This window comes from Lepisma saccharinum, chromosome 21 (assembly GCF_977018435.1).
Source record: "Lepisma saccharinum chromosome 21, izLepSacc3.1, whole genome shotgun sequence".
In the NCBI taxonomy this organism is placed as follows: domain Eukaryota; kingdom Metazoa; phylum Arthropoda; class Insecta; order Zygentoma; family Lepismatidae; genus Lepisma; species Lepisma saccharinum.
Window position 1 is genome coordinate 30,535,119 of NC_139249.1, and position 25,381 is coordinate 30,560,499.

At 37.7% G+C, this 25,381-nt stretch overlaps 1 protein-coding gene across 2 annotated transcripts in view; it reads right to left on the reverse strand.

The window, feature by feature from the left end:
* Sse (extra spindle pole bodies like 1, separase) overlaps positions 1-25,150 on the reverse strand; it is a 65,634-nt gene extending 40,484 nt beyond the window's left edge. Inside the window, exons 1-7 of one of the 2 annotated variants that reach the window (XM_083142391.1) lie at positions 24,992-25,150; positions 20,608-20,729; positions 16,156-16,291; positions 9,032-9,186; positions 8,623-8,680; positions 3,934-4,094; positions 1,119-1,405 (exon numbers count right to left, since the gene is read on the reverse strand). In XM_083142391.1, coding sequence (XP_082998517.1) covers positions 1,119-1,405; positions 3,934-4,094; positions 8,623-8,680; positions 9,032-9,186; positions 16,156-16,291; positions 20,608-20,716 — 906 coding nt within the window. In that variant the 5' untranslated portion in view covers positions 20,717-20,729; positions 24,992-25,150. Of the gene's footprint in view, positions 1-1,118; positions 1,406-3,933; positions 4,095-8,622; positions 8,681-9,031; positions 9,187-16,155; positions 16,292-20,607; positions 20,730-24,888; positions 24,961-24,991 lie in introns of those variants that run through there. The other variant, XM_083142390.1, reaches the window with a different exon arrangement.
* Positions 25,151-25,381: the final 231 nt, after the last annotated feature.

A 25,381-nucleotide genomic window follows, 5' to 3' on the forward strand; every position in this document is an offset into this window, starting at 1 on the left:
CAGAATGGAAATTTAATCACCACACACAAAGCTAAAGCAACATTTTCTCCGCAAGAAATTCTGAGGATGGCTGGTGCGTAGGTTTAGTCTTGAATAGCTTGTTCTCTAAAGAAAAATCTCAGGCCTCTCCAAATTTCGGTCTTGAACAGGTTCACAAGAATGAGTCACAAAATGAACGGATCCAAGAGTGAATAAATATAGAATCGAAATGCAAAGGAACCATAATTTTGTACGTAACAGACTAGAAGTCATAATGAAGAGAGGAATAAGTTTCTGAACTGAATCTTTTGGGGGAACTGGAATCACAAGAACAGAATTCGGAAGTGGAAATGAACCCGTTCGTTTGTAACTGGTTCTCCTTCAACTCCAAAATGCGCGTAAATTCCAGAAAATATGCAAAATTCCCTGACAATTCCCTGACCAACTAAATTCCCTGACTTTTCCCTGTTTTCCAGTCGCATAGCAACCCTGATAATGAGATGATTTTGTAATGGAAGTTTCACCCTACTGCCAAAGGTCAGATTAGGGAGAGTGTACCCACATCCACAAAGACAATAACAAAATAACAAGAGTGTAAAACACCACTGCAGGCTATTCATAAAAAACATCAGATCAGTAAAGCTGTCAGCAATTTTTTACTAGTAACTGAGAGGCCTAAATCAGCTGATTAAGTACATTAAGCATTACCATCCTTAATTTTTAGTGATCTGATAATTTTCTATATAGCATGCAATTTAGTGCACAATTCTGGCATTATGTTATTGATTTTATGAATATTTGTGTGCACTCCTTGGGTAAAATAATATTTTCGTTTAATAATGTTAAACTATACTATGATTACATGCATTAATTTAGGAGGCAAGTGAAATATTTTGTTTCTTTATGAAAAGTTTATATCTGAATGGTACACTCGGGTATCCTATTTGCTGTATTGGTGAAAATCACTAGAATAATGATATGTAGATTCAGGAGATTAAATTAAGAAACAACTTGTAATCATTTCAAAGCATAGATTCATAATTACCTAGCACTTTTTTCTTATGTAGGTACTCTTTATACTATTTCCAAGAAAAGTTTCACAAGTAACAAAGCAAACAAAAAGCACTTCAATACACTACCTTCATTCTGCAATCGAGTCTTTCTCTTTCCTTCCAATACATTACTCTGTTTCCTCCAAGCTTTGAAAGTTCGGTGGAATTTCTCAGCAGAATATCTTCCAGCTCCTTAAGCAAACCACTACATGACCCATCTTCACGCGGTGCAGGTACGGTAAAAACAAAGGCATCTTTTTTAGAGCCACAATGAAACCTTGTAATGTACAAGGCAGGCGTTTTACTCTTCTCATGCTCTTGATTAAAGCGACTGGCTGCAGTTGGAACGCTTGTCAGTTGAAGAACTGTCCATTCTGAAAATAAAGAGAAGTGCAGCTCCTACTTCAACAACCAAAGCCTCCTAAGCTACTTTTCATTGGGAGCAGGTCAGGGCATTAGTGTCCCATCACTTTCTACACCAGAATCCTGTTGTGATTGAGCTGTATGATATTGTATAATCATGATAAAATCAAGCTATGAGGAAGAAGAACAAATATGTTCTATTGAACATATTGAATCTGTTGTTGATTACGATAGTTAGTTTAGATTCCTCAGGTGCCATGTTGTTCATACGTTGAAAGGTTATTAATCCTCATTTGTGTTTTATGTACAGAATGTATTTTATTGTGTATATCCATGTTTAAATTGTACTTAAGCATTCTATAACCACTCGGAACATTTCAAATCCACTACTCCGTTTCAAGTACAATGGTCATCCAGAAAAAAAAAGGAATGTTTTGGTGTAAAACACAAATGACAAATGATGTATGCTAAAGATTGACGGTACAGAAACTACACACCTTACTCTACTTTTCCACATATTTGCCATACCCATTCAAGCACTTGTCATAGCCTGATACCAGTTTGTTAATACTGTCGTTGTACTTGGTTGCCGCCAATGTATTCAACCATGTAGTGACAGTCTTTGAGTTCATCAGCAGTGACAAAGTGCTTTCCGGAAAGAAGGAACATTCGATTGTGAGCGCACTCCACCTGTGCCCCCTCAGTTTGAGCCAAGCAGTGAGATGGTGCAGACGCGTATGGTATCGAGATGTGAACCTGAACATGTGCGACAAAGTTGAGAATCCTGTGAGGTGAAGTGTGATAAGGTGTCTGAATGAGAGAAAAGTTTGTGGCAGTGAAGTTCATAAGCAAATAACGGGAAATGTACGGTAATAACGTGATGAATGCCACTTTGCCATGGCTGATGAACTCTGAGATGTCGTTACTACATGGTTTAATACACTGGCGGCAACCGAGTAAAATGACAGTATTAACAAACTGGCATCACACTATGATAAGTGGTTGAATGGGTATGGCAAATATGTGGAAAAGTAGAGTAAGGTATGTAGTTTCTGTACCATAAATCTTTTGCACACACCATTTGTTGTTTGTGTTTTACACCAAACTGTTCCTTTTTTTCTAGATGACCCTCGTAGTTCCATAATTGTTCTCATAAGACTGGGCCAATACTAAAATTTTAGAGCTTTGACTGTGAATCGAGCCTTGGACTGTTTAAATAAATCGAGGCAAGAGTGATACCCACTGAATCTATATATAACCTCTGGCTTCTTAGCATGCTACACAAACCCTCTCCACCTTGAAGGCTAGCAGCCTAAAAATGTACGACACACACACAAAATGAGCCATATCAAATTGCTATCAGTAATTGCATTGAAGCCAGAGGTTGTCTTAGTATCACAGATGGTTTGAGTACTTAAATAGAAAACCAGGAAAACAACTGAGCACATTCGCTGCTGATCAAAATTTGAGTAATCTGCCAAATTTTTGCCTAACATTATACACTCCTTATGATCTGTTGTTAACTAGAGTCGATGGAACTCACATCTTTTATGTACTAAAGATTAACATTAATAAAAATATCTCTGGCACCCTTGCAGATTTGTTAACCACATGACATCAACCTATCAGTGTTGTGCTGAAAGCATTGAACAGGGCTGTCTGCACCTACAATCCTTCATAGTGTATATGACTGTTCAGAGTAAAATTATAAAAAGATCATTCTTGATATTGTTTTATCAATAGCAATTATTATTTATAGCTATTTACAGCACAATGAAATATTTTTCTTTCATATTGGGCACAAAAATCGCAGAACTTCTGTGTACTTCAGCAGCAATTACAAGACCTACAGTATCCACAATAATGTGGCATTTTCTCCCCTTTATTTTCTTGCCAGCATCATATCCTCTGGACCACAACTTAATATTCTACTTCAACTACTTAAATAATTTAAATTCAATGAAATATTGGAGAACAAAAAACAATTAAAACATTTAATGGAAATAAATGGATGAATCAATTGGCTGAAACGGTACCAGATTTTTGCACCTTAGGTGGTCTCACAAAGACAGAACTAAAGCTGGCACTGTTTCCTGCCACAATGAATCCTGATGCCCATGTATTACACCTAACTGTAATCTTTGGAGTGCTCACTCCCACTCCCCTCCTCCATGTTGTAATAATGCAGCATAAAGCAACTAGCTTTGTTGAAGAAAGGGACTAATAAAATGGCTGTAAAAGATAATTTTAGATCTCGAATTTGTACTTCACTTCTCAGATTCGGAAGATTCCATTCCACATACGAGATCACAGTATCTGTTTTCCCCTTAAGTACTAGCTGTAGAACAATGACAATTTTTTTTGCTTGTAGAGAAAGGATTTGGCTATACAAATGTGTATGTTGTGCACGGGGGTATTGTTTCAAATCATGCTACTTTCCAAGGCAGAGTTAAATGAAGTTTATCAAAAATTAAGGGGTCAATCGTTGTGAAATGGATAGTAAGTATACTTATGAGATTGTAGAACACATCCTCCTTACCTTCTGGTAGAGTCTCCAATTGCTGTAGCATCATTTCTTCATTCTCTGTACTTGAAGAATTTTCTTCAAACCCTACCAACTGCCTTCTAGTATCCTGAAAGCTGTCTTTTTCTGATAAACTAATCTTATTTAAAGCTGCAAGTGTACGCTTTTCATGTGTTCTGGAAAAGGCAAACAAATAAAAATGTCAAGTAACAATATGGCTTTCTTTTGAACTTAGGGTTGTTACAAGCTTATAAACACACCATAAAAGTATGTTTATCTGCTTGTAACAAACATAAGTGAGTAAAAAGAAATTAAAACATTGAAGGCAAAACACACATACAAGAAAAACAATACAATATGAATAAAATTTGTGTATTTGCCATATCATCCATATTTAATCAGTGCGTGAAACAGAAAACATTTACATTAGGAGTCCCTACACACTCTTAGTTTATTATTTTTATTATTTATTACTAATTTTAAAATTACCACATCTAATGACTAACTTTTTTATTTTCATGTATTTCATTTCAGTTCTTTATCTCTTTATGTTCATCGCAATGATGGGTTGATGAAGTAGGTATGAAAAGTAAAATAACTTATATAAATTTGAAAATGTTCCATGAAGAACTTGAGGGATAATTCACCTCCTTGATTAATACATGCGACAAGGTGATTGGAACAGTTTTTTCTTTAGAAAAAGAAAGTGTGGATTTTGACATTTATTTTACAAAACCAATTGTAGCATTATATATATATAAAAACAATATTGAAGTGGCAAAATTTTGCACTACCCCACAAACTATTTACAGAAATATCAGATTGGTAAATTAGGATAATTGCCTGTATTAGCCAATAGCGATAGAGAACAAATTAATGTTCTTATATGCCATTCCCATGAAGTAGACAAGAAAGAATAAAGAAAGCATCCGTGTCTTACCAGGAATTTCAACCCAGAAGCACACTCCTTGCAATACGTAATTAGTACATGCCTGTAATTCACTAATTACTGCACAGCCTAGACCAAAAATGAATTTCAGTGTGTACTTGCCAACTCTCGCTACCTGACCATATACAGATAATTTTCCACCCGCCTTACATAATAAACATTTGAGGACCACAAAGCTGGTTGCAAACTGTTACAAAACTTAAGAAAATAACCCTTAGGTTTGTATTTCTTCCTTCAATTTGGGGAAGTTGATAAACTGATACATATCAAAAAGAAATTTCTTTGAGAAAGGAAAAGACAGCCTGAACCAGACAAGAGACGGCCATGAGTAAAGTGTGCATGGCAAGTGAATATGTAACACGTTGCAAACACTCATGAAATACATAGAAAACCTCTCTTATTCATGAAGAAGTTTTCTCGAGATATCAGCCAGGTGATTTCCGAATAGGCTTCTGAACTTTTGAGAGCTAACGTCACTCTCATCTTCAGGGATTGAAGTGCATAGAATAGTTGGGGTATGGTTATATGTATTTGATGTGGGAGGGGTACAGTGTAGGTGTTGGGCCAATCAGGTGCCGTCTCAAAGACGTCCGTGCTTCCAGTCGACTATTGCTAGCCAGGCTGGCTCCAGTTCTAAAGTTTATGTCAACGTAGGATCCGAGCACTTCGAGTTTTGTCGGTTGCGAGACTTCTTGAGTCAGTTGTCAACATGGTGGCAATCAGAGTACCTTCCTGCCAAGGTCGTTCCTTGCCTGTAAGTGTTGCTACCTATGAATTGGAACTTTGTCATCATCATCAGGCTCTTCAGCCGGAGTGGCAACAGACATGTTGCACTGGAAAATTCCCATCTTAAATGCAATGAAACCTGTAAAACATCCACAGATATTTATGGGGGGGGGGGTCCCCCCTGTGATAAAACATCAATATTCTCAAAATTCTTCGAACGTACTGTGTAAAGCATTGTAATACTCCAAAAACTGAACCTGCTCTGCAACACAAGAAAAATTTATCATTTAGCAATCAATGTGCCTTTGTTAAGCTGTTAACTTCAGCATGGCACAATATTTTTAATAATGCTGATAGAATAAATCAATAAAGTTTGTTAAATGACAATGGCTCCTTACCACAAGAATATAATTATTCTTTAGATGCTTAAATATATGTGCAACCACACGTGTATGTCTTTCCAGTGACTCATTGCAAGAGCTGGCTATCGTGCTTGACTCAATAAAATAAACTTATTGAGCTAAAGATTCATAATAATAATAATAATAATAACAACCCATGGCTTGACAGCCCTTCAAGGGCCTTGGGCTATCTCCCGACTGCTAGTCTCCTTCCCACATTCCTACCTAGAGGTGTGGAAATATATTCAACCGGTAATGGGTTGACGTGGGGTCAGCACGTCGAACCCCCCTGCCATTATACGAGATTTTTATGACCGGGTTACACTACTCAATCGTAGCTCCCCAATTTTCTCACGATGGTGGGTTGCCACCGGCTCTATACACAGGCCAAGAACCCAGGCAAACACAAACTCATGCCGTCCCACACTTGGAGCCCAAAGCACAGCACCTTAGACTGCACGATCACGGACGAGGCAGATTCATATGAACCAAAAATAGCCCAAAATGATAATTTAGCCCAAAATGACAAAAATGAATTTACTTACTTAAATTTTTGATTATTTGAAAGTTTTGTTAAGGAGTTGAGACAGGATTTAAGACCACTTTATGCACAGTAAGGCTAATCGGGAATGGATATATGGTTTAAAGTGGGATCCGAACCAATGCATGCCTTCACCGGGACTCCTTGATTACAAGGCAACGACGCTACCACTGCCCCATCGCGGAGGCATCGTAAGCTAATGATGATTCTCAAAATCGGTCTTCACGAAATAGGTAAAAGTAATGTGTGACTCAAGAAATTGTACACTTTGTGAAGATAATTATTTTTAACACGTTGCGTGTTTTAGGCTGTCTCAATAGTAGAATAGTTATTTGCTGCGAATAATACTACTTGCCCTGAGATATGATAATCTACATAGGCATCCCACCATCATTATATTTATTTTAGAGTTTATTGCGCTCTTATTCGAGACCACTTGTAACTGTTTGCATATCAAATATGCGGTTTACCACTGCACAAGCGGTCATTCTTCAATCTGGTCACAACTACTCGAGCTGGAAACATTATTTGGGCACAACGGCAACACCCGACCCTGCCTGTTGATGACCTGCGAGGGGTGGAAAGGCCGCTCCCTCAAAATTCCGAGAAACATCGAAGTGCTCGGTTCCTACACTAAAATCCAGTATAGTCCCGTGTTCCTGTTGAGGTTTTCCTTTTCTCCGTGGATGGCTATTGCTTCATTGATGATTCTGTTCCAGTAATTGGATGACTTATTGATGATCTTGGAGATTGTGAAGTTGATTCTATGGCCCTCTTGGATGGAATGTTCTGCTAACCCAGATTTTTCTCCATGAAAATTCTTGATGTAGCTGGCATGTTCTTTGCAGCGTTGGTCCTTCCCGGGTGTCCGATGTAGGCTTTACCACAGGTACAGATGATATGGTAAAACCCGGGTGTCTTATCTCCTAGGTTGTCTTTAGGGTTTTGAAGCAGGCTTCTGATTTTCTATGGTGGTTTGTGGATCGTCTTAATGTTGTGCTTTGAAAGAATGCGGCTGATGACTGCAGAGAGGTTTCCACTGTATGGGATTATGGCTATCTTCCTCTCTTCTTGGATGTCTGAGGGTTCCAGGTTTGTTTGTTGGTTGTTCTTGTTGTGCATTACTCGCTCTAGTGTCTTGTTGATGATGCCCTCAGTGTATCCATTCTGTCTTATTTCATCTTGAAGGTGTTCTGTGTTGCTGGGTCTGGTGAAATAATGTAGAGAGTACGGTTGACCACTGCGGTGGATGGTGAAAATTCTTGCCGTTAAGATATAGGTCAATGTGAGTACATTTCCTGTATATGCTGTGTCCTAAGTCCTGTTCGGTTTGTGTGTGATGAGGATGTCCAGGAACGGAAGGCTGCCATTGGTCTCTGTCTCCATGGCGAATTTGATATTCGGGTGCTGGCTGTTGAGATGATCCAGGAACATCTGTATCGCTGCTTCTCTCCGATCAGCGGCATTCTTTCAAAGCACAACATTAAGGCGATCCACAAACCACCATAGAAAGTCAGAAGCTGGCTTCGAAACCCTAAAGATGACCTAGGACAGAGCACATCTGGGGTTTACCATATCATTTGTACCTGCGGCAAAACCTAGATCGGACAAACAAGGACGACAATCGAACAACACTGCAAAAAACATGCCAGCTACATCAACTTCACAACCACCACGATCATCAATAAGTCATCCAATTCCTGAAACAGAATCATCAATGAAGCAATAGCCATCCACGGAGAAAAGGAAAAACTAGAGCCAGCCTGGCTAGCGATAGTCAACTGGGAGCGTGGACGTCAGAGACAGCACCTGATTGGCCTGCCGCCTACATTGTACCCATCCCACATCAAATACATATAACCATACCCTAACTATACTCTGCACTTCAATCCCTGAAGACGAGAGCGACGTTAGTTCTCGAAAGCTCTGAAGCCTATCTGGAAATCACCTGGCTGATATCCTGAGAAAACTTTTTCATCATTCGCCACCAGGAAAGCTTCAAGAAATATACCTATCTTATTCAGTTCAGGGTGTCCTTTGGGTGCACATACAGACACAAAGATCACAAAAATTTATTGTATATTTACCTCAGTGGGCTGAGTTTGTCTCCTTCCACTTTAACCTGTGATGTCTTCTTGCTAGGATCTGCCATTATAATGAAATAGAATGTTTTAAAATAAACACACAATGGAAAATTTTGTTTAAAAAAAATATATATCTATTCTTTCAAAGAAAGAACAAATGTTAGAACTGGTTTATTGCAGCAAGGGAACAACTAAAAAGCCATGCCCATTTACCTGAAATCTAAAGTATGAAATGTTTAATCCCTGCAACAGATCAAACCCAACCCATTATGATTACAAGGTGATACTAATAACTGCAGCTGTGTTAGCAGATATTCAAGAATAACAGCATTTTTTAAAACGTGTACATCAAAAAATAACATGCACAATGCAGAATAATGGATACTAGCAAAAACTTTGGAAAACAATTCACCTTCAAGTAAATCTTGTTGTTGACAGGAAGCTTTCTGCTTAGTTTCGGCATTTAATTCTGTCCTGTCAGAGTCTTGTTTGCTCTGAGAATTATTCTCTTTGTTTCCTGGTGATATTTCATTACTAGATGCTAATTGAACATTCCTTTCATTTTGTCTGGAAAAGGAAAAGAAAAGTAATCACAACGGACAAATCACGAAAGCATAAAAAATAATGTGTATCAAACTGTACATGGATCCCAAGATCTGGCTCCAGGATCCAGATCAAAATACCTGGTTCCAGGGCCAGGATACAGTTTCAATCTGGATTTGAAGATCCAGATCTGAAGACATGGATCACAACTTCAGTGCCAATGATCTGGATCTTGGTCAAAATTCCGAATCCACAGATACAGGTCAAAGTTTTTATGCTTAATTCTTCCAAACATAGCTCATACACAAATTTCAAACGTAATGCAGAAGAATTACTCTATTCATGGGAGAACATTACACATCGTTAATCATCACTTTTTTTGTCTCCCATTATTCCAGTGTTATTTCTAAGCTACCGATTTCTGTGGTAATTCACAAAATATACATGTAACTCGAGTTTCATTGTTATGTTTATCATTGCAAATAAAAATGGCTGTCATATATTTCTTCTGGTTAAATGATTCTGTTGAAACTGGTACTGTTATAAGTCATTTTAATTTTATCTGACAGTACCTACAGTACCAAATGGAAGAGCAAAATATAATAATCTCTTTACGAGTATGTTTTGAAGTGTAGTCACTTTTACAATACCACTAATTATCACACGAAAAATGTTTCCAAATGAGTGTTTTTTTGAGAAGGTGGACTCCAATCCCTGACCCACTGGCGATGTCTTTGGTAAAAAGACAGACATTTCCCAGCTTCCGCAATGATAATTAGATGATTTTCCCTGAGAATTTACTTTTCTTCAAATTCCCTGAGAATTCCAGGTTTTTCCAGGTGTGTGGGAACCCCACTGTCTGCGCATCTATGCAAACATTATTTAAAATTTTATGCCCTAAAAATTTGCTTAAATTATATTTTGAAGTTAGATTCTTATATATTGAGTTAATTTGAAAAATGTAAAATCTGGTAGCCATTTTTAAAAATTTTCAGAAATAAGTTGTCATATTTTCAGAAGGAATTCTGGAATTAAAAAGCCATCAATTTTATTTCTGGGTAAGTTAAATCATATATCTAAGTTCATTTTAAAAAATATTTGTGTTGGCGTTGCACCTTAACCTTTCAATGATAATTCAAATTTTAGTAAACCATGTTTTCCATCCAAAAAAATCACATAATATTTTATTACCTATGTGAAATTTCGTTATTTCCATGTTGCACAATTTAATGGTTATATCCTATTAATTTCGAAGACCCTCTGCCTTCATTCACTAAGGGTTCGACAGAGGGTCTTGGAAATTAATAGGATATAACCATTAAATTGTGCAATGCTAACTAACTAACTAACTCTCTAGCCTTCTTAAACCCGAAGGTTCATGGCTGCAGCAACACAGGCCTTCCATCTTTCCCTATCTTGAGCAAGTTCTATATACTCTTTTCCATCCCTACCGATTTCCCTTAGGTCCATCTCAACGTTGTCCCTCCATCTTCGTCTTGGCCTTCCTACAGGTCTCTTACCATCAGGTTTCCCAACAAGAATCCTGTAAACTCCTCGTTCCTCTCCCATTCGTGCCACATGGCCTGCCCACCTAAGTCTTCTTGATTTAATTATTCTAATAATATCTGGACATGAATACAAATTATGTAACCTTCTCCACTCACCTGTCTCCTCATCCGTTTTCTCACTACCATGGAAGGATTAAATGTGCAAAGTTTCATCAAAATCTGAGAGCATGGGTACCATGGTCTGGTTGAACTGACATGGAATGACCCGGTCCTGATATTGTCCCACAATATATACAGCGTGAGCACAAAAACACTCCCTGGTTTCAAGATGTCATAAAATTAATAGTTACTTGAATATTTTGATAAAATTGATATCCAAAGCTCAGTAAACTCAATATATTTTAATATCTTTCTTTTCAGAATCGCTAGTTGTGAATTCGGTAGCTAGAGGGCAGTAACATCGAAAATGGCGTTCACTCCGCAGCAAAGAAGCTGGTGCGTGTTAGAATTTGCCAAAACAAGCAGTGTTGTGAGAGTGCAGAGTGCATTTAAACGGAAGTTTAATGTTGATCCACCTACACACAAATCCATTCTGCAGTGGCATAAAACATTTGTTGAGAGAGGATGCATTTGTGATCAAAGAAAAGAACATTCTGGGCGACCGTCCATCTCTGAGGAAATTGTGGAGCGTGTGCGAGAAGCCTTTGTACGCAGTCCCAGAAAATCAACACGTCAAGCCAGCAGGCAGTTGCAGGTGCCACAAACTACCGTAAGCAAGATTTTACGGAAGCGTTTGCGTTTTCACCCGTACCGGCTGCAATTGGTTCAAAAGTTATATCCACAAGACAAGGTAAAGTGACGTGAGTTTTGCGAGACTATCTACACTTTAATGGAGGACGATGAAACCTTTCTGACAAAGATCATTTTTAGTGATGAGGCGACCTTCCACTTGAGTGGAAAAGTGAACAGGCATAATGTTAGGATCTGGGGAAGCGAGCATCCGCATGCCACTCTCGATGTGGAACGTGACTTACCCAAGGTGAATGTTTTTTGTGCAGTGTCAGAGCATCGAGTGTACGGTCCGTTCTTCTTTGATGGGCCAACAATCACAGGTGAAAGCTACTTAACAATGCTACATGACTGGTTAATTCCTCAACTTGCTGCGAGAGAGGTGACTACATTCCACAACAAGATGAAGCGCCCCGCAAGCTGGATTGTCGTCTCGATGTTTCTCGCGTAACAGGTGGCACGCACATTGAGCATTTGTAATTCCAATGAACACCACGAAAACTTTATGAGTTTTTACAACTACTGTGAACATTTCTGTAGAATACTACTTTTGGTATTAAAGTTATACCCTTTCAAATCCAGATAGTGTTTTTGTGCTCACGCTGTATCATGTGGCCTAAATACAGTAAAATTTCTCAATAACGGACAGGCTTGGGGAAAAAATAAATGTCCATTATTAAGAAGTGTCCGCTATTCAGAAAAAAGTGTAGGATAAGCATATTACAGTATGTACTGTATGAACCTAATGTTTTTTTCCCCCCCCTACATTCAAGGAACAAAATACTGTACTACATATGATGAATAAAAATTCACTAAAATAAGAGGTCCACTCACAGGCATGTTGTTGCTACGAGCACGACAAAACCATTCAAATGTTAAGTTGTCAACTTTCAAGCTCAGTGTATTGGGAAATGAGCGTTTACCAGAAAGATTTTCATTTCCAGTCCACAATTTAAGGATGTCACTTTTGTTTCTTAACATGTCACTGATCTGTGTTTTTCCAACAGCAAACTGCACGGCCATGTCTCCAACACTAAGTTTCTCTTTCTCATAGACGTAGAGGACTTCAACATTTTCCTTTAAAGTCAGTTGTTTGCATTTCTGCGACATCGTAGCAGAAGTGACACACACTTCTCAAGATAACCACAAAGAATACTGTCTGCACTTTTAAAAAGAAATATGTTCGGCGTAACATGAAATAATGCAGGCTAGTTCAAATACTGGCCATTGTTGTGTCGAATTCCAGGAATTGCGACAGTTTTCTTTCAGGCTGTCCATTATTAAGAAGTTTTATTTGCGTTGGGGAGGTAGTCTTCAGTGTCCGCTATTAAGAATGTCCGTTATTGAGAAGTTATTGCCATTAAACCCCATGTATTTCTGCCAGGGAATTTAAAAAAGTCCATAATTTAGAGGTGTCCGTTAGGAGAAGTTTTACTGTATAATCTTAGGAAAAGTTATCTGCAGTATTCAGGGCAGCAAGAGAGATATCATGTCTCACTCTACAGTATAATTTGTGAACTTGTTTATTCTAAAATTAAATGCTGCAACTATTAGTGATAGGCTTACATCGTGAACAGTACTTTGTTTATTTCTGAAGGAAAGAGGAAACACTCACTAGACACTAGAAAAATTCAAATTTTTGCAACCACATCGTCAGTGGTAGAAGAAAAGGGAAACGGAAGTTACAGAACTGCAGCGTTGCTAGGTCTGGATCAAAGATGTAGAAGTGCAGAAAAAACACTTAACCAGGCTGGTCAAAAACTGAGATGTTGGCAGATTGGGGTAAGAGGTTGGTGATCGTTACCCGGAAGCAGTCATTGAAATAGATGTTGTAATGGAGGTTAACTTGTACTTCAGAAAATGTTGTGTTCATAAACAAACTCTGAATTTCATGTTTAAGTGTTTATTTTGCCTTTTGCAGTAGTGGGGTGAAATGCGGGCAGGGGAGGATTGGAGATGGGTTTGGTGGGAAGTAACTGGGTGGCCTTGTTCAGGCCAGGGGTGTGTGGTTGCACTATGGCTGATATGTAGGCCCTCTCCCATCTTATTCATACTGAGGTGTTGGCAGATTGGGGTAAGAGGTGGGTGATCGCTACCCAGAAGCAGTCATTGAAAGGGATGTTGTAATGGTTGTTATGGAGGTTAACTCGTACTTCAGAAAATGTTGTGTAAATAAACAAACTCTGAATTTCATGTTTAACCTTTTGTGTCCCAAGTATCTCGATCGAGATACCCAAAAGTAAGCCTCATGGTCCCAAGTATCTCGATTGAGACGCTGTGTCAAGGTCGTAGTTTTTACGTTATAACTTTTCTATTTTTGGCTAGAATTTCGATTTTTTTTATATTGCTCCTAACACATGTATTTAACAGAAATGTTTCTTGCACATTTTTTTTTCTTCATGAAAATGGAGGTGAAAGGGTGGGAAAGGGACTTCTCTATTGAGTCTCTTTTCAAGGTCAAATTTTTGCCGACAAAGGAAAACCAGCTTTGTTGTTCTAAAGCAATGGTTTTCACTCCCGCCCGTTAACTGCATTCGAAGGAATATCAGTATCTGATGTCTAAATGAAAATTTTCCGTGAGGGTGCAAGCAGGGGGAGGGGGAAGACTGGTTGTTGAATCTGCGTTGTGAGAATGGAATTTCGAAGCACGCTGAAGGAAACCTTTGTTTTTTTAGCACAAGTGTCCACAAGTTGCAACAGGGGGTTACCCTGCATTGTCTAAAAATAGAATTTCAAGCAGCTGCAAGAAACGGCGCTCATTTTTCACTGCGTTCTAGCTTTTCGTCCGTGAATGTTGTGCGTAGGTGTCATTTTGTGCCCAAGTGCGAGGACATTTTTTGGATGAAGTGACAATTTTTTAAATAATTTTTGGGGGTTTTCTCCCTTCCCCCTCCATATATATGCCAAAATTGCATAAATTTTGCATTTTGACATTTTTTCGGGGGAGGGGGGCAGGGGGAAACACCATTTTTTTAAGAAAAGTATTTTTGAGGGGATTTCCCCCCTTTCCCCCTCCATATGTACGCCAAATGTGCATAAATTATATATCGCCTGAATCTGTGATTCATTCTGCGTACAACGGTATATCTTTCATATCTCTAGGGCATTTAGTTTCTGAGCTATAGTCATTTCAAGGTACCGCTGCATTTTGAAGCTTGAATCAGTGGCATGCCGACAATTCCTTTTGGGGGTACAACTCAAGTTACATTGGTCATATGATAATAATGCAAATATTTTTGTGTTCCTTACATGTCAGCGATCATTTCCATGTGCATGTCGACACTGTCATGTACTTTTTTCTTGGGGGGAGGGTGGGGGAACCAAACTTTTTCCCCCGAAATTTTGGAATTCTGAGTTAGCCCCCTCCCCCCACCACATATATGCCGAATTTGCATAAATTTCATATAGTCTGAATCTCTGGTTCATTCCGCGTACAACAGTATATCACTCATCTCTCTAGGGCAATTAGTCTCCGATCTACACTCATTTAATTGAAACTCTGCATTTTGCTCAAAATCGGCTCGGGACCGAGAGGCTTACTTGTGAAAATGGCCTTGGGACTCAAAAGGTTAAGGGTTCATTTTGCCTTTTGCAGTTTATTCCATGACAAAACATGGTAGGAAATGTACCTCATATCTTTCAAAAACATGAGAAATGAACATTACAGAATGCTTTACACATTTCATGCTTCCATCAAAAAGGAAATATTCATGTCTCTACTGATAACCCAAACAATTCCAGAGATAATAAAAATAAATCATTCTACACATTACAAAATCATTGGTACTTCTATTTATATTTATCTTATTTTTTTGTCTGCCACTTTTGGTTAATTGCAATGATGAGGATGAATGATGAAGACACACTCTCAAAGAAACAGATTCATATGAGGATTCAAACCCATAACCATGAGCGGCAAGATTGTGGGATCATCCTCAGTAACTTAGTAACTGAGGTGTTGGTTCTCTTATGAAAATTAAGTTAAAATATAAGACATAAGCGAGTTACTAAAGTTATATCCACGAAACTTACTTGCTAATGTTCTATTAATTTCGGTGGCCTCTGCCACCATCCACTTGGGAACTCGATGCTTCACTGTTAAGTTGACTTCCGGTTCCTGTTGTTTCCTAGACTACCGCCTGGGGTGCTGGTGTGGCCATTTCGTCTGCTGTGTGCGATGGGTTTAAGCTGTTGTAATAACGGGAGCCAAACATGATGAGCCTGACTGTTGTCAATATTCAGCTCGTGCGGAAAGTGCATAAAGGCATGCATCTCTCTGATTTTGGTGTCAATTTGGGTGTGACATATGCCTAACTGAAACTTTTTAGATCCTGTGTTTGTTGAACTTGAGGTGCCTTGCTAGTCCGGTAGTGGGTTGGGATTTCTTTGCGTCTGCTAAGTGCTGTTGTATACGCTCGATGCACTCACACTGGGCGTCATATACACCTGGGTTGTCTAGTGGGGAAATGAATGATCTCTTGTGTTTGCTTAGGGCACTGGCTATGTTCTTTATTGGTTTGTGTGCAAGTTTGATGTCATATTGTTTCAAGGTCTTGGCTAGGCGGTTGGATGTAGTCTGGTGGTAAGGGAATGCAATACATTTAGCTTTATCACCGCTGGCTGGGTGGAGTAGGTTAGGTTCTCCTACTTCCCCTCAACATGAATTAAAATATAAAATAATTTACTTGAAACCTACCTAGACCTGATGTTCTGGTTGGTTCTGTAGAGGATCTGTCTTCTTAGAGTAACTGAGTGTGTTTCACTCAGATAATAAGCAGCTTTCAATTCCTCCTCTCTCTCCAGGAGAAGCTGAGCCCTTCTCTTACACAGTTCTGTTCAATGATAAAAGCAAAATATCACCAAACACAAATCACAAGTTCTATTTTTACTTCTATCTTGATAAAACTTTTCTATGGTCACACACGTAGATAAGGATAAATGATGAACAGATGAAATGGGTGATGAGACCGACACAATGAAATCGTCCATGTCATGACCAGGATTCAAACTTTGGACAATTGAGGTCAGTAGGGTGACCAACTTTAGACAATGAATTTAAGGGAGATTTCCATCTTTTGGCATTGAATTTAGAAGATTTAGTCATAACAAATGTTGCGCATCCAGCAGATGTTCATGGAATGGATAATATTAAAGAAAAGAATTAATTTACATTTTATGTTTAACATGTTATGTGCCAGTAGAGTTCAGTATGTGTAAAGTTTACTGAAGTCAGATATAGATGGCAGCACTAGGCCGAAAAGTTATAATTAATACTTACGCTTATAAAACTGTTTATAAAAATGTAAAACTAAATGAAAGTGATAGCTAGTAATAATAGATAACATAAAAAAGAAAGGAATTAATAGAATAATAGATATATATGTGAATATTACAACTCAAATTATGTAAAGAGAGCAATTTGAAAGAAGTTGAAAGGCTGGTATAAATTTGAGTCTCCTAACAGATCTCATTTCTGTTAAGGCATTTACGAAACCCTTGTGGAAATTTTTTGGCTTACATCAGTGGATGCACGTTTCAGTCGCAGTAACACAGCACTCTGGTTGCACGTCAGAATTGCAGCACTAACTCAGATGTATGTTCCAGTCGTGGCACAGAGTTCACACTTTGTGGTTGCTAGGAAGTATAGTTTGGTGGCGCGTTCCAGCCGACGCCCCATAGGTTGGGAAAAGCTAGTTCAGTGAAACCTACATGCTACAGATCAGGTGTATCCAAACATAACGCCGCCAGTTTTGGACTTGCTTGTAACGCAGAATACAAAAGTTCATAGAGGTCAAGACAAGACTTGACTATAGAATACAGTCTTTGGAGTTAAATCAGGAACAGCATATACAAGGACATATCCAAAGGATCCACATGCTTACAAATACATTCCATTGAAGGAAGTCCGTCCATATGCAGAAGGAAGGATCAACGGATATGAATAATTTGTGAAGTGAAAATAAGACTCATAATATACGAGGTGTGGCTAGAAAAAACCGGACTGTTGCCACAAAATCTTTTATTGGTTATTTTGTACAATACAAACATTATCCCCTTGAAAGTACTCCCCTGCACTATTGATACATTGCTCCATACGAATCTTCCATTTCTGGAAGCAGTGCTGGAAATCATTTTCTGAAACCATGTTTATGACCTCTGTCGCTTTTGTTTTCACAGATTCTACGGTCGTAAATATGGTTCCTTTCAGTGCTGATTTGACCTTTGAGAATAAAAAAAATCGCACGGAGTGATATCCGGTGAATAGGGTGGATGTTCTAACACTGGGATCCCATGCTTGGCCAAAAAAGCCTTGACTGGCAACGCCGTGTGGACAGAAGCATTGCCCTGATGAAGAATCCATGACTTGCTTTTCCACAAATCAGGTCGTCTTCTTACTCGCTCACGAAGGGTCATCAGAACCATAATTTAATAATGTTGGTTATTTTGCAATAGCTCGAATACTCAAGGACGATCTTTTCGAATCAATTCACCGACATTTGCAATGTTTGATTCAGTTTTTGACGTGCAAGGCCGTCCAGGACGTGAGTCGTCCGCGATCACTTCTCGTCCCTTTTTAAACCTTTTAAACCACTCAAACATTTGCGTCCGTGATAAACACTCATCTCCGTATACTTCCTTCAACAAACCATACATTTCTGTGGTGGATTTTCCAAGTTTCATAAGAAACTTCAAATTGATATGATGTTCCACATTCACACTTAACATTTTTCCGATGGAGCAAGGATGTACGGTTCACTTCATCCACAAGCTACAGCGGAACTGAGCGCCGTGCACCCTGGAAAATCACACAGTCAATAGGCAGGATATCACGTTATACACTCATGCACCGCTTGACATTGATGCGCTTGTTGTTTGTCGACAGCAACATCAATCCATTTTTTTCTAGCCACACCTCGTATATATAGTGAAATGAATATTGGACATTATTGAATATTATGAAGACTGTGGACATATAACTGTATAAGAGGAAAGTGATAGATATACATCCATATATATATGTATAAGTAACAAAGATAATATAACCATGTATTGTAAAGGAAGTTAAATAATATAATATGCTTGTCATCTCCCATAACATGCTTCTTATTCCTGGCTTACATGTATTTGTCCACTGATGCAGCAGAATGAAGCTTTTATTTTGTGCAAATTTCAAAAACTCTCTACAACTATTTTCACAATTAATTGCTTTGCCGAACTCCTATTATACCAGAGTGAATTTAAATTTCACAAACTTCATTGTTAATGAAATATACGGGAGAAATAGAATTACAATATTGGAGCCAGAAAGACCCAAAAGATTAGTCCTAATATGGGAGTTTCAGGAAATACTGGAGAGTTGGTCACTCAGATATGTATTGCTGACCACTATATCATGGAGGCCAGCCGTAATTCACAATTCTGTCACAAAATATGACATTATGGACACTAACCTTGATAAATTAAAGAATATTTTACATTAGATACTAATGTAAAAGATATATATATATATATATATATGTTCAACATATTGACACATGCACATACGAGTGTCTGTTAAGAGCAGAGAAGGCTTTAAACAGTGTAACAATCAGTGTTTGAAGTCTAACCTTAACGCTTAGATGCCATTTGGTCACCAGATTATCTTAAATTAAAAAAGAAAAACTAGTAATGTATGAATGACAAATAATATTGGTATGACTGAAGATGACCGGACCCCTCTCCGATTTTCTTCATATTTGGCATACTCACTAATTGAGGCCTGCTAATGACGAATCTGAAGTTAAAATTTGTCGGAAACGTCTAGAAATTGCAAAATAATTGTGAACCATTGGCGCTAGCCCCACGAACCATTGACATGTGGTTAGGTTAGGCAAACATAGTTAAAATTTCGTGTCGTGGTAGTATCAGGATCTAGAAATTGCAAAATAATTGCGAACCATTGACGCTAGCCCCACGAACCATTGACGTGTGGTTAGGTTAGGCAAACAGTTAAAATTTGGTGTCGTGGTAGTATCAGGAATATATATATTTGCTTGTGAACAAAAAATTTTGCAAAAATAGACTTTCCATTCCAAAAACTAACACTTTATTTTAGCTTATTTTGCAATTTCTAGACGTTTCCGACAACTTTTAACTTCAGATTCGTGATTACGAGGCCTCAATTAGTGAGTATGCCAAATATGAAGAAAATCGGAGAGGGGCTCCGGTCATCTTCAGTCGTTCCATAATATTTTTCACTTTGGTAGTAATTATTTTTTAAAATATAATCCCTAGCATTTGCAGTTTATTGCAAACTATCTCAAACTTTCCTCTTTTGATGTTCATGAAAATGAGCAATACAATCTCACTCTGTTGAAAAAAAACAGTTTATACTTGTTAAGCATAGAACATTTTACTCATTACTTAAAGGTATGCATTTAGTGCTCGTAAGCATGATTCATATGAAAAATAAATGGAATGAAAGTGGGAATTTGCAACAAGTATCTGGAAATTACACATTGGGGGCCACTTGAAAGATTTTACTGTACTTTGCTACATATCTCAAAAATTTCAAAAACAATCCAGGCTCTATTTATGACTGAGGGAAAACAACAAACATGTCAAGTAACACATACACATGGTGATTTTAAAAAAATAATAATAATAAACTTTACAGGTGTTCTACAAGCTTTAAACATTAATCCAGGCTCATTCCAAAATTTTGAAATGCTTTCATCCTCCTAAGCATCCTTTACAAATCATTCAGCATATGGAATATTTTTTTTTTATGTGGCCATACCAAGGCAATCAAATACAACCTATTCAAAACACACAGCTACACTGTATCATAACCATGATTATAATACCAATTGGGCCAAAAATAACCTGCCACACTTCTTACGCTGGAAAGGATGTCAAAGTGATGACAGCTATGTGTTTCATAAGTCAATTCAGCATGCATGTATAGCAGGCACCCTTATATGTATGCAACAAACAAGTAACAATGTAAATTGATATGACAGGGATAGAAATCTAAGACTGATTTTTACTTTAATAGTATGTAGTTTGTAGTTATCAAAGATCATCACTGATTAACACATCTATACTAAGGATGTATTATATTTAAGCCAGAGCTCTATAAATAGTTATAAGCCAATTCTAGTCATACCTTGGTAGCATGAGGTGGCTGGCAATCTATCCGTTTCAAATAACTTCTTGAAATGTTCATCTGTGCTATAGTCCTTTACATTTATAAGTTCTGCAAGATGTTTCCTCATGATGAATCAGTACCTAATAAAATAAATAGTTAAAAAGTTAATAAATTGTTATTATTAGTCCTCTCATGAAGAAGGTCCACATATTTGTATTAATGAAAGAACATTCATAAAGAACACACATGCTAACACCAGGACAGCCCAAAGGTCAATGTAAACTATTTGATAGATGAGAGGTTAACTCAGTATAGCACTGAAAATACTTTTCTTTTGATATAAACTTCAACTAAGAATTATAGTCACTGTATTAACAAATGTTATATATGAAAATCATTCATATTGCTAGGTACAGTTTCACCTAAAATACACCTGATAGTTATTTTATCAAATATTATTTGAATAGAGAAAAGTAAAAAAAATCATGAAGCAATAAAAGATAAGCGTTCCAAATGTTTAATAAATTAAACAATCAGAACTTGGGAAGAATAAATAATTCCTAAAGGGCAAGAACAGTATTTGTTGTCAAATGAAAATGTTTATTATTAAAAATCAGTTTCGATTTGGAATTGGAGATTGTAATGGTTCCGAAGATATAATGATTTTCAAAAAGTAGAGGAGTATAAGGAAAGCATTGGGAATACACGGTAAATGAGGGCAATTACAAGGCACCAAACAGGGTTGGCATTTCACCTGGGGGTGGGTTTTTCGTTATGGCAAAACTGTTCTTTTTTTCAGGTTATGTTTAAAAACATATATATTTAAAAATTAAATATATTTTTTCCTGGTAGTAATGTATTGTAACATTTCTGAATTCTGATGTCGTGAAACTCGAATCAAAGGAAGCATATTCTTACCTATTGTTAGAAGCTTGTGGCTCACATTGAGTTGTGGTAGATGTTGCAAATGCTTTGAAATCAAAACCTTACACGGCACGGCGGTGGCAACAGAAGAGATGCAAAAGTCTAACAATTTTTCTTTGTTGGAAGAAAAGTTTGTTTTACGCTTGCAAGTGTTGTATTTCATTACTTTGAAATTGAACACTGAAACAATATTAACAATTATATTAAATATAAAATTTTGTTACGAATCTTTAACTTGAAGCAGTTACCCCCAAAAAGAGGACCATTTTCCCATTTTCCTAAAAACCTGGCCGGAACTTTTAGGATCCGAAAAAGAAGACATCAGACAGAGATGCTGCTACAGGGGAGACTGAAGCCTTCCAAAACAGGTTTCGGCCCACCTAGAGTTTTATAGAACAATAGATGCATTTCAACCAAATTTTTTTAAAAAGTAGAAGATTAAGTACATCATGTTTCCCATTATAAAACTTCCATTTGGGCAAGGTCATTACAATGTTCAAGTAGAGTTCCTACTTCAGTCAGATCGCACGGTTACTTTATTACAATGTGTTCTAAAATGAAAAGGGGAATTTACTGTATATCTGATACTAAGTAATTGGCCAATCATGAGTCGCCAAACGTGCTACAAAATTGACATGGTACTCTGCTGCCTGCCTGGTAGGTGGATCTATTGAGTGGATGTGAGATTGTTCTATGGTTGTTGGTGGTTCAAACTGTGACAAAGAAACAATATATGCATATACAGCAAAATGTGTACCTTTATAAATAGTATCACTATATTTTGGAATATGTCTAACAGGTGCAACAAATGAATTTTTATAAGTAGCACGACGATTAAAATCTAAAAAAGCCCTGTCATGTTTCTATCTTGTTTGTTAATTCCTCACTCGCATACCCACAATTGCATGAGTGTTAGCGATGTTCTCTCATTGGTCTCATCATTATATCTATCCTTATTGTTGCAAATATTTGTGAGGGATAAATACAGTGTTGAGGAATCAAAGAGTACATAAATTACCTAATTATAAGAATGGCAAAATATTAAAAATTGGGCTCCCAGCCCTGGTAAGTGACAAGGTTGCTTCCTTGACATCAAGGCCCTGGTGGAGGTAACATTTCGTTAATTGGCTTGGATTCCACTAGAAACTGTAGCTCTCATCTCAATTAGCCTCTGTGCATATAGTGGACATTAATACAAATCCAATCAACTAAACATTGCAATACAGTGCAAAAATTAGCACGCTTGTGCAATTTTATTCTATTTATTGCAGACCTAGGCCTGCATGTTAATTGAAATAAAATTTAATCTTCAGCAGTTATTTTCACGAATCAAAATGCTCAGTGCAAGAGTTGCCACTGTATTCATTGCTTTTATGTCAATGTATTTGTCTCTTAGAGAAGGTGAATTTGTACCCTATTCGGTAAAAATTTACTATCCTTCGGACACCTCTAATTTTTTCGTTTCGTCAATTTTTGACATTTGTACTTACGTACCTTCTTTGCAGAACATTCCTGAAGGTGTATCAACGTTGTTTTGATGAAATTAATTGCAATTTTTCACATTACCAGTACGTCTTTCTGGTAGGACTTTTTGCAATTATTTCCAATTTCTACATCCTGATACTAACACGACACTAAATTTTAACTGTTTCCTAACCTAACCACGCGCCAATGGTTCGCAATTATTTCCAATTTCTAGATCCTGATACTAACACGACACCAAATTTTAACTATGTTTCCTAACCTAACCACGTGCCAATGGTTCGCAATTCAAATCCACTGGATCCTCCACACCCCGTACAAACTTCACCACGCATCCAGGACACGTCATCCTTCTAACTCTCGTTGCAAACGCAGACAGTTCGAAACACTGGATACCCAATGAACATTAACAAAACACAATCACGACGCGTCATGATACAGTCACGACACGTTAAGGTGTCCGAAGGTATACGCGCCAAACGCTTTTCTCCGTCGGGGAATTAATTTTCAACGAACAACATGAATTTCAGCTATGAAACATTCCCACATCACACAAAACACCTTCCCGATGTTCGAAAATGCTACAGGAACTTATTACGGTAAGTAGTTTCTTCTGTAAAAATAAATAATGTGTCCGAAGGATAGTAAACAAGTACCGAAGAGGTAAACACTGCATACCCACAACGTGAGTCAAGATGTGCCCGCCATATTGTGTGATCTGGAAGCGAAGAAAGGAATAAAAAAAGCACTCAGAATGTGAAAAATTGAGTTTGTTTTCATGTAAAAAGCATAATGGCACCTTGAACTATGTTCTGCAATACACAATTGGTAAGTACGAACCATGCAAAACACAAAATATCCGATTTTAATGTGTCTCCGATCCATGAAACTGGTACCGTACTTTTTAGCCGATATTAGCTAGCCCCCTAGAATTTGCAACCGAAATTTGTAGCCCCCCCCCCCCCCCACCACTGACGTGGTAACCCTAACATTTTTGTAAAACCTTCTTACAGTAATTATCCAATAGGGCCCGAACACCTCTCACTCATTTATTTTGTTAATTTTAGCATTGATACTTACCTATTCTGTATTGCGGATGATTCTTTAAGGTGAGGTTATGCCTTTTTCCATAAAATAGTGTCAACTTTTGATATTACGAGTCATTATTTGTCTTCCTTGTTCTGCTTGGGTAACGGACAATTTGGCATGCACTCATCATGGATCATCGCGCGTCGTGCTTGTGTCTTGTCGATTTGGAGTGGGTATGCAGTGTTTCAATCTTCTTAACCAAAAAATACCTACTATTGTGTTCATTATGTCATCACAAACCATTGACGGATAGACCCAAAAAACCATTGATGGATAGCCCCAAAAACCATTCACGATAGCCCCACGAACAATTTCCGGCAAGGTTAGGTTAGGTAATCATAGTTTAAAAAAATCTCGTAAAAAAAAGGCACGTTTGGAAACACTGGCGAGACCGCGTGACTTTCGACGCTCGTGTCATCTGCTCGTACATAATGGAAACAACGGCATAATGTTACAGAAAATGCAAGTTCCTTACGTAACAAGTGATTATTTGGTAAATTATTATTTCCGTGAAAAAAGCGAAATGCCACCTTCAGCAATGTTTCTCAATGCAAGATACGTAAGTAGCGAGTTTCAGGCGTTTTCCGGATACGGAAAGTTTACCGATTTTTTGTTGTTCTGCAGCATTCTATGGTGAAGTTATCAGTTTACGCGAAAGAAAATACCTCCAAGAACTTCGACAATGCTACAGAAACTGATTTCAGTAAGTAGTCTCTTCTGTAAATTTGAAGAAATCCGTTCTGGCGATATCGGATATTTACCCTTCTTACGAATAATGTAATTAGAATCGGATATCTTCCTCACCAAGTATCACAGAGCACAATAAACGCTGAAACTATCCTACTTCCATAGATAAACCAACCACTACTTAGACAGAACTTCTACCCAGTTCTCAATTCAAACTTACTGCGCTGCAACAGCTGAGCCAGTGGTGCAGCTCTGTACGCTAATAATGTTCTTTACACTTTCTCTGCTTAAGATAATTTCTCCAACTTTTCAACTTATAGACTTCTTTATTTGCATCAGTGAACTTGGTCGTTTTTCCAGTAACATGCAGATGGAATAGTGAGTCATAACACAAGACATTTCCTGTTTGGGCATTTATTCCTTTGTATGGATATACTGATTTGTTCAAACATTGAATAATTTTATTTTTTCTACAGCGTTCCAAGACAGAACATATCAAGCTATCTTGACAGTGACGTCAGCTGGGACCGCACTACAGGTTGATGCGAAACCATTGTATCACTCCGCGCAAAGCATGAAAGATTCTCTCGGTCACAGTTGTGTCTCAGAG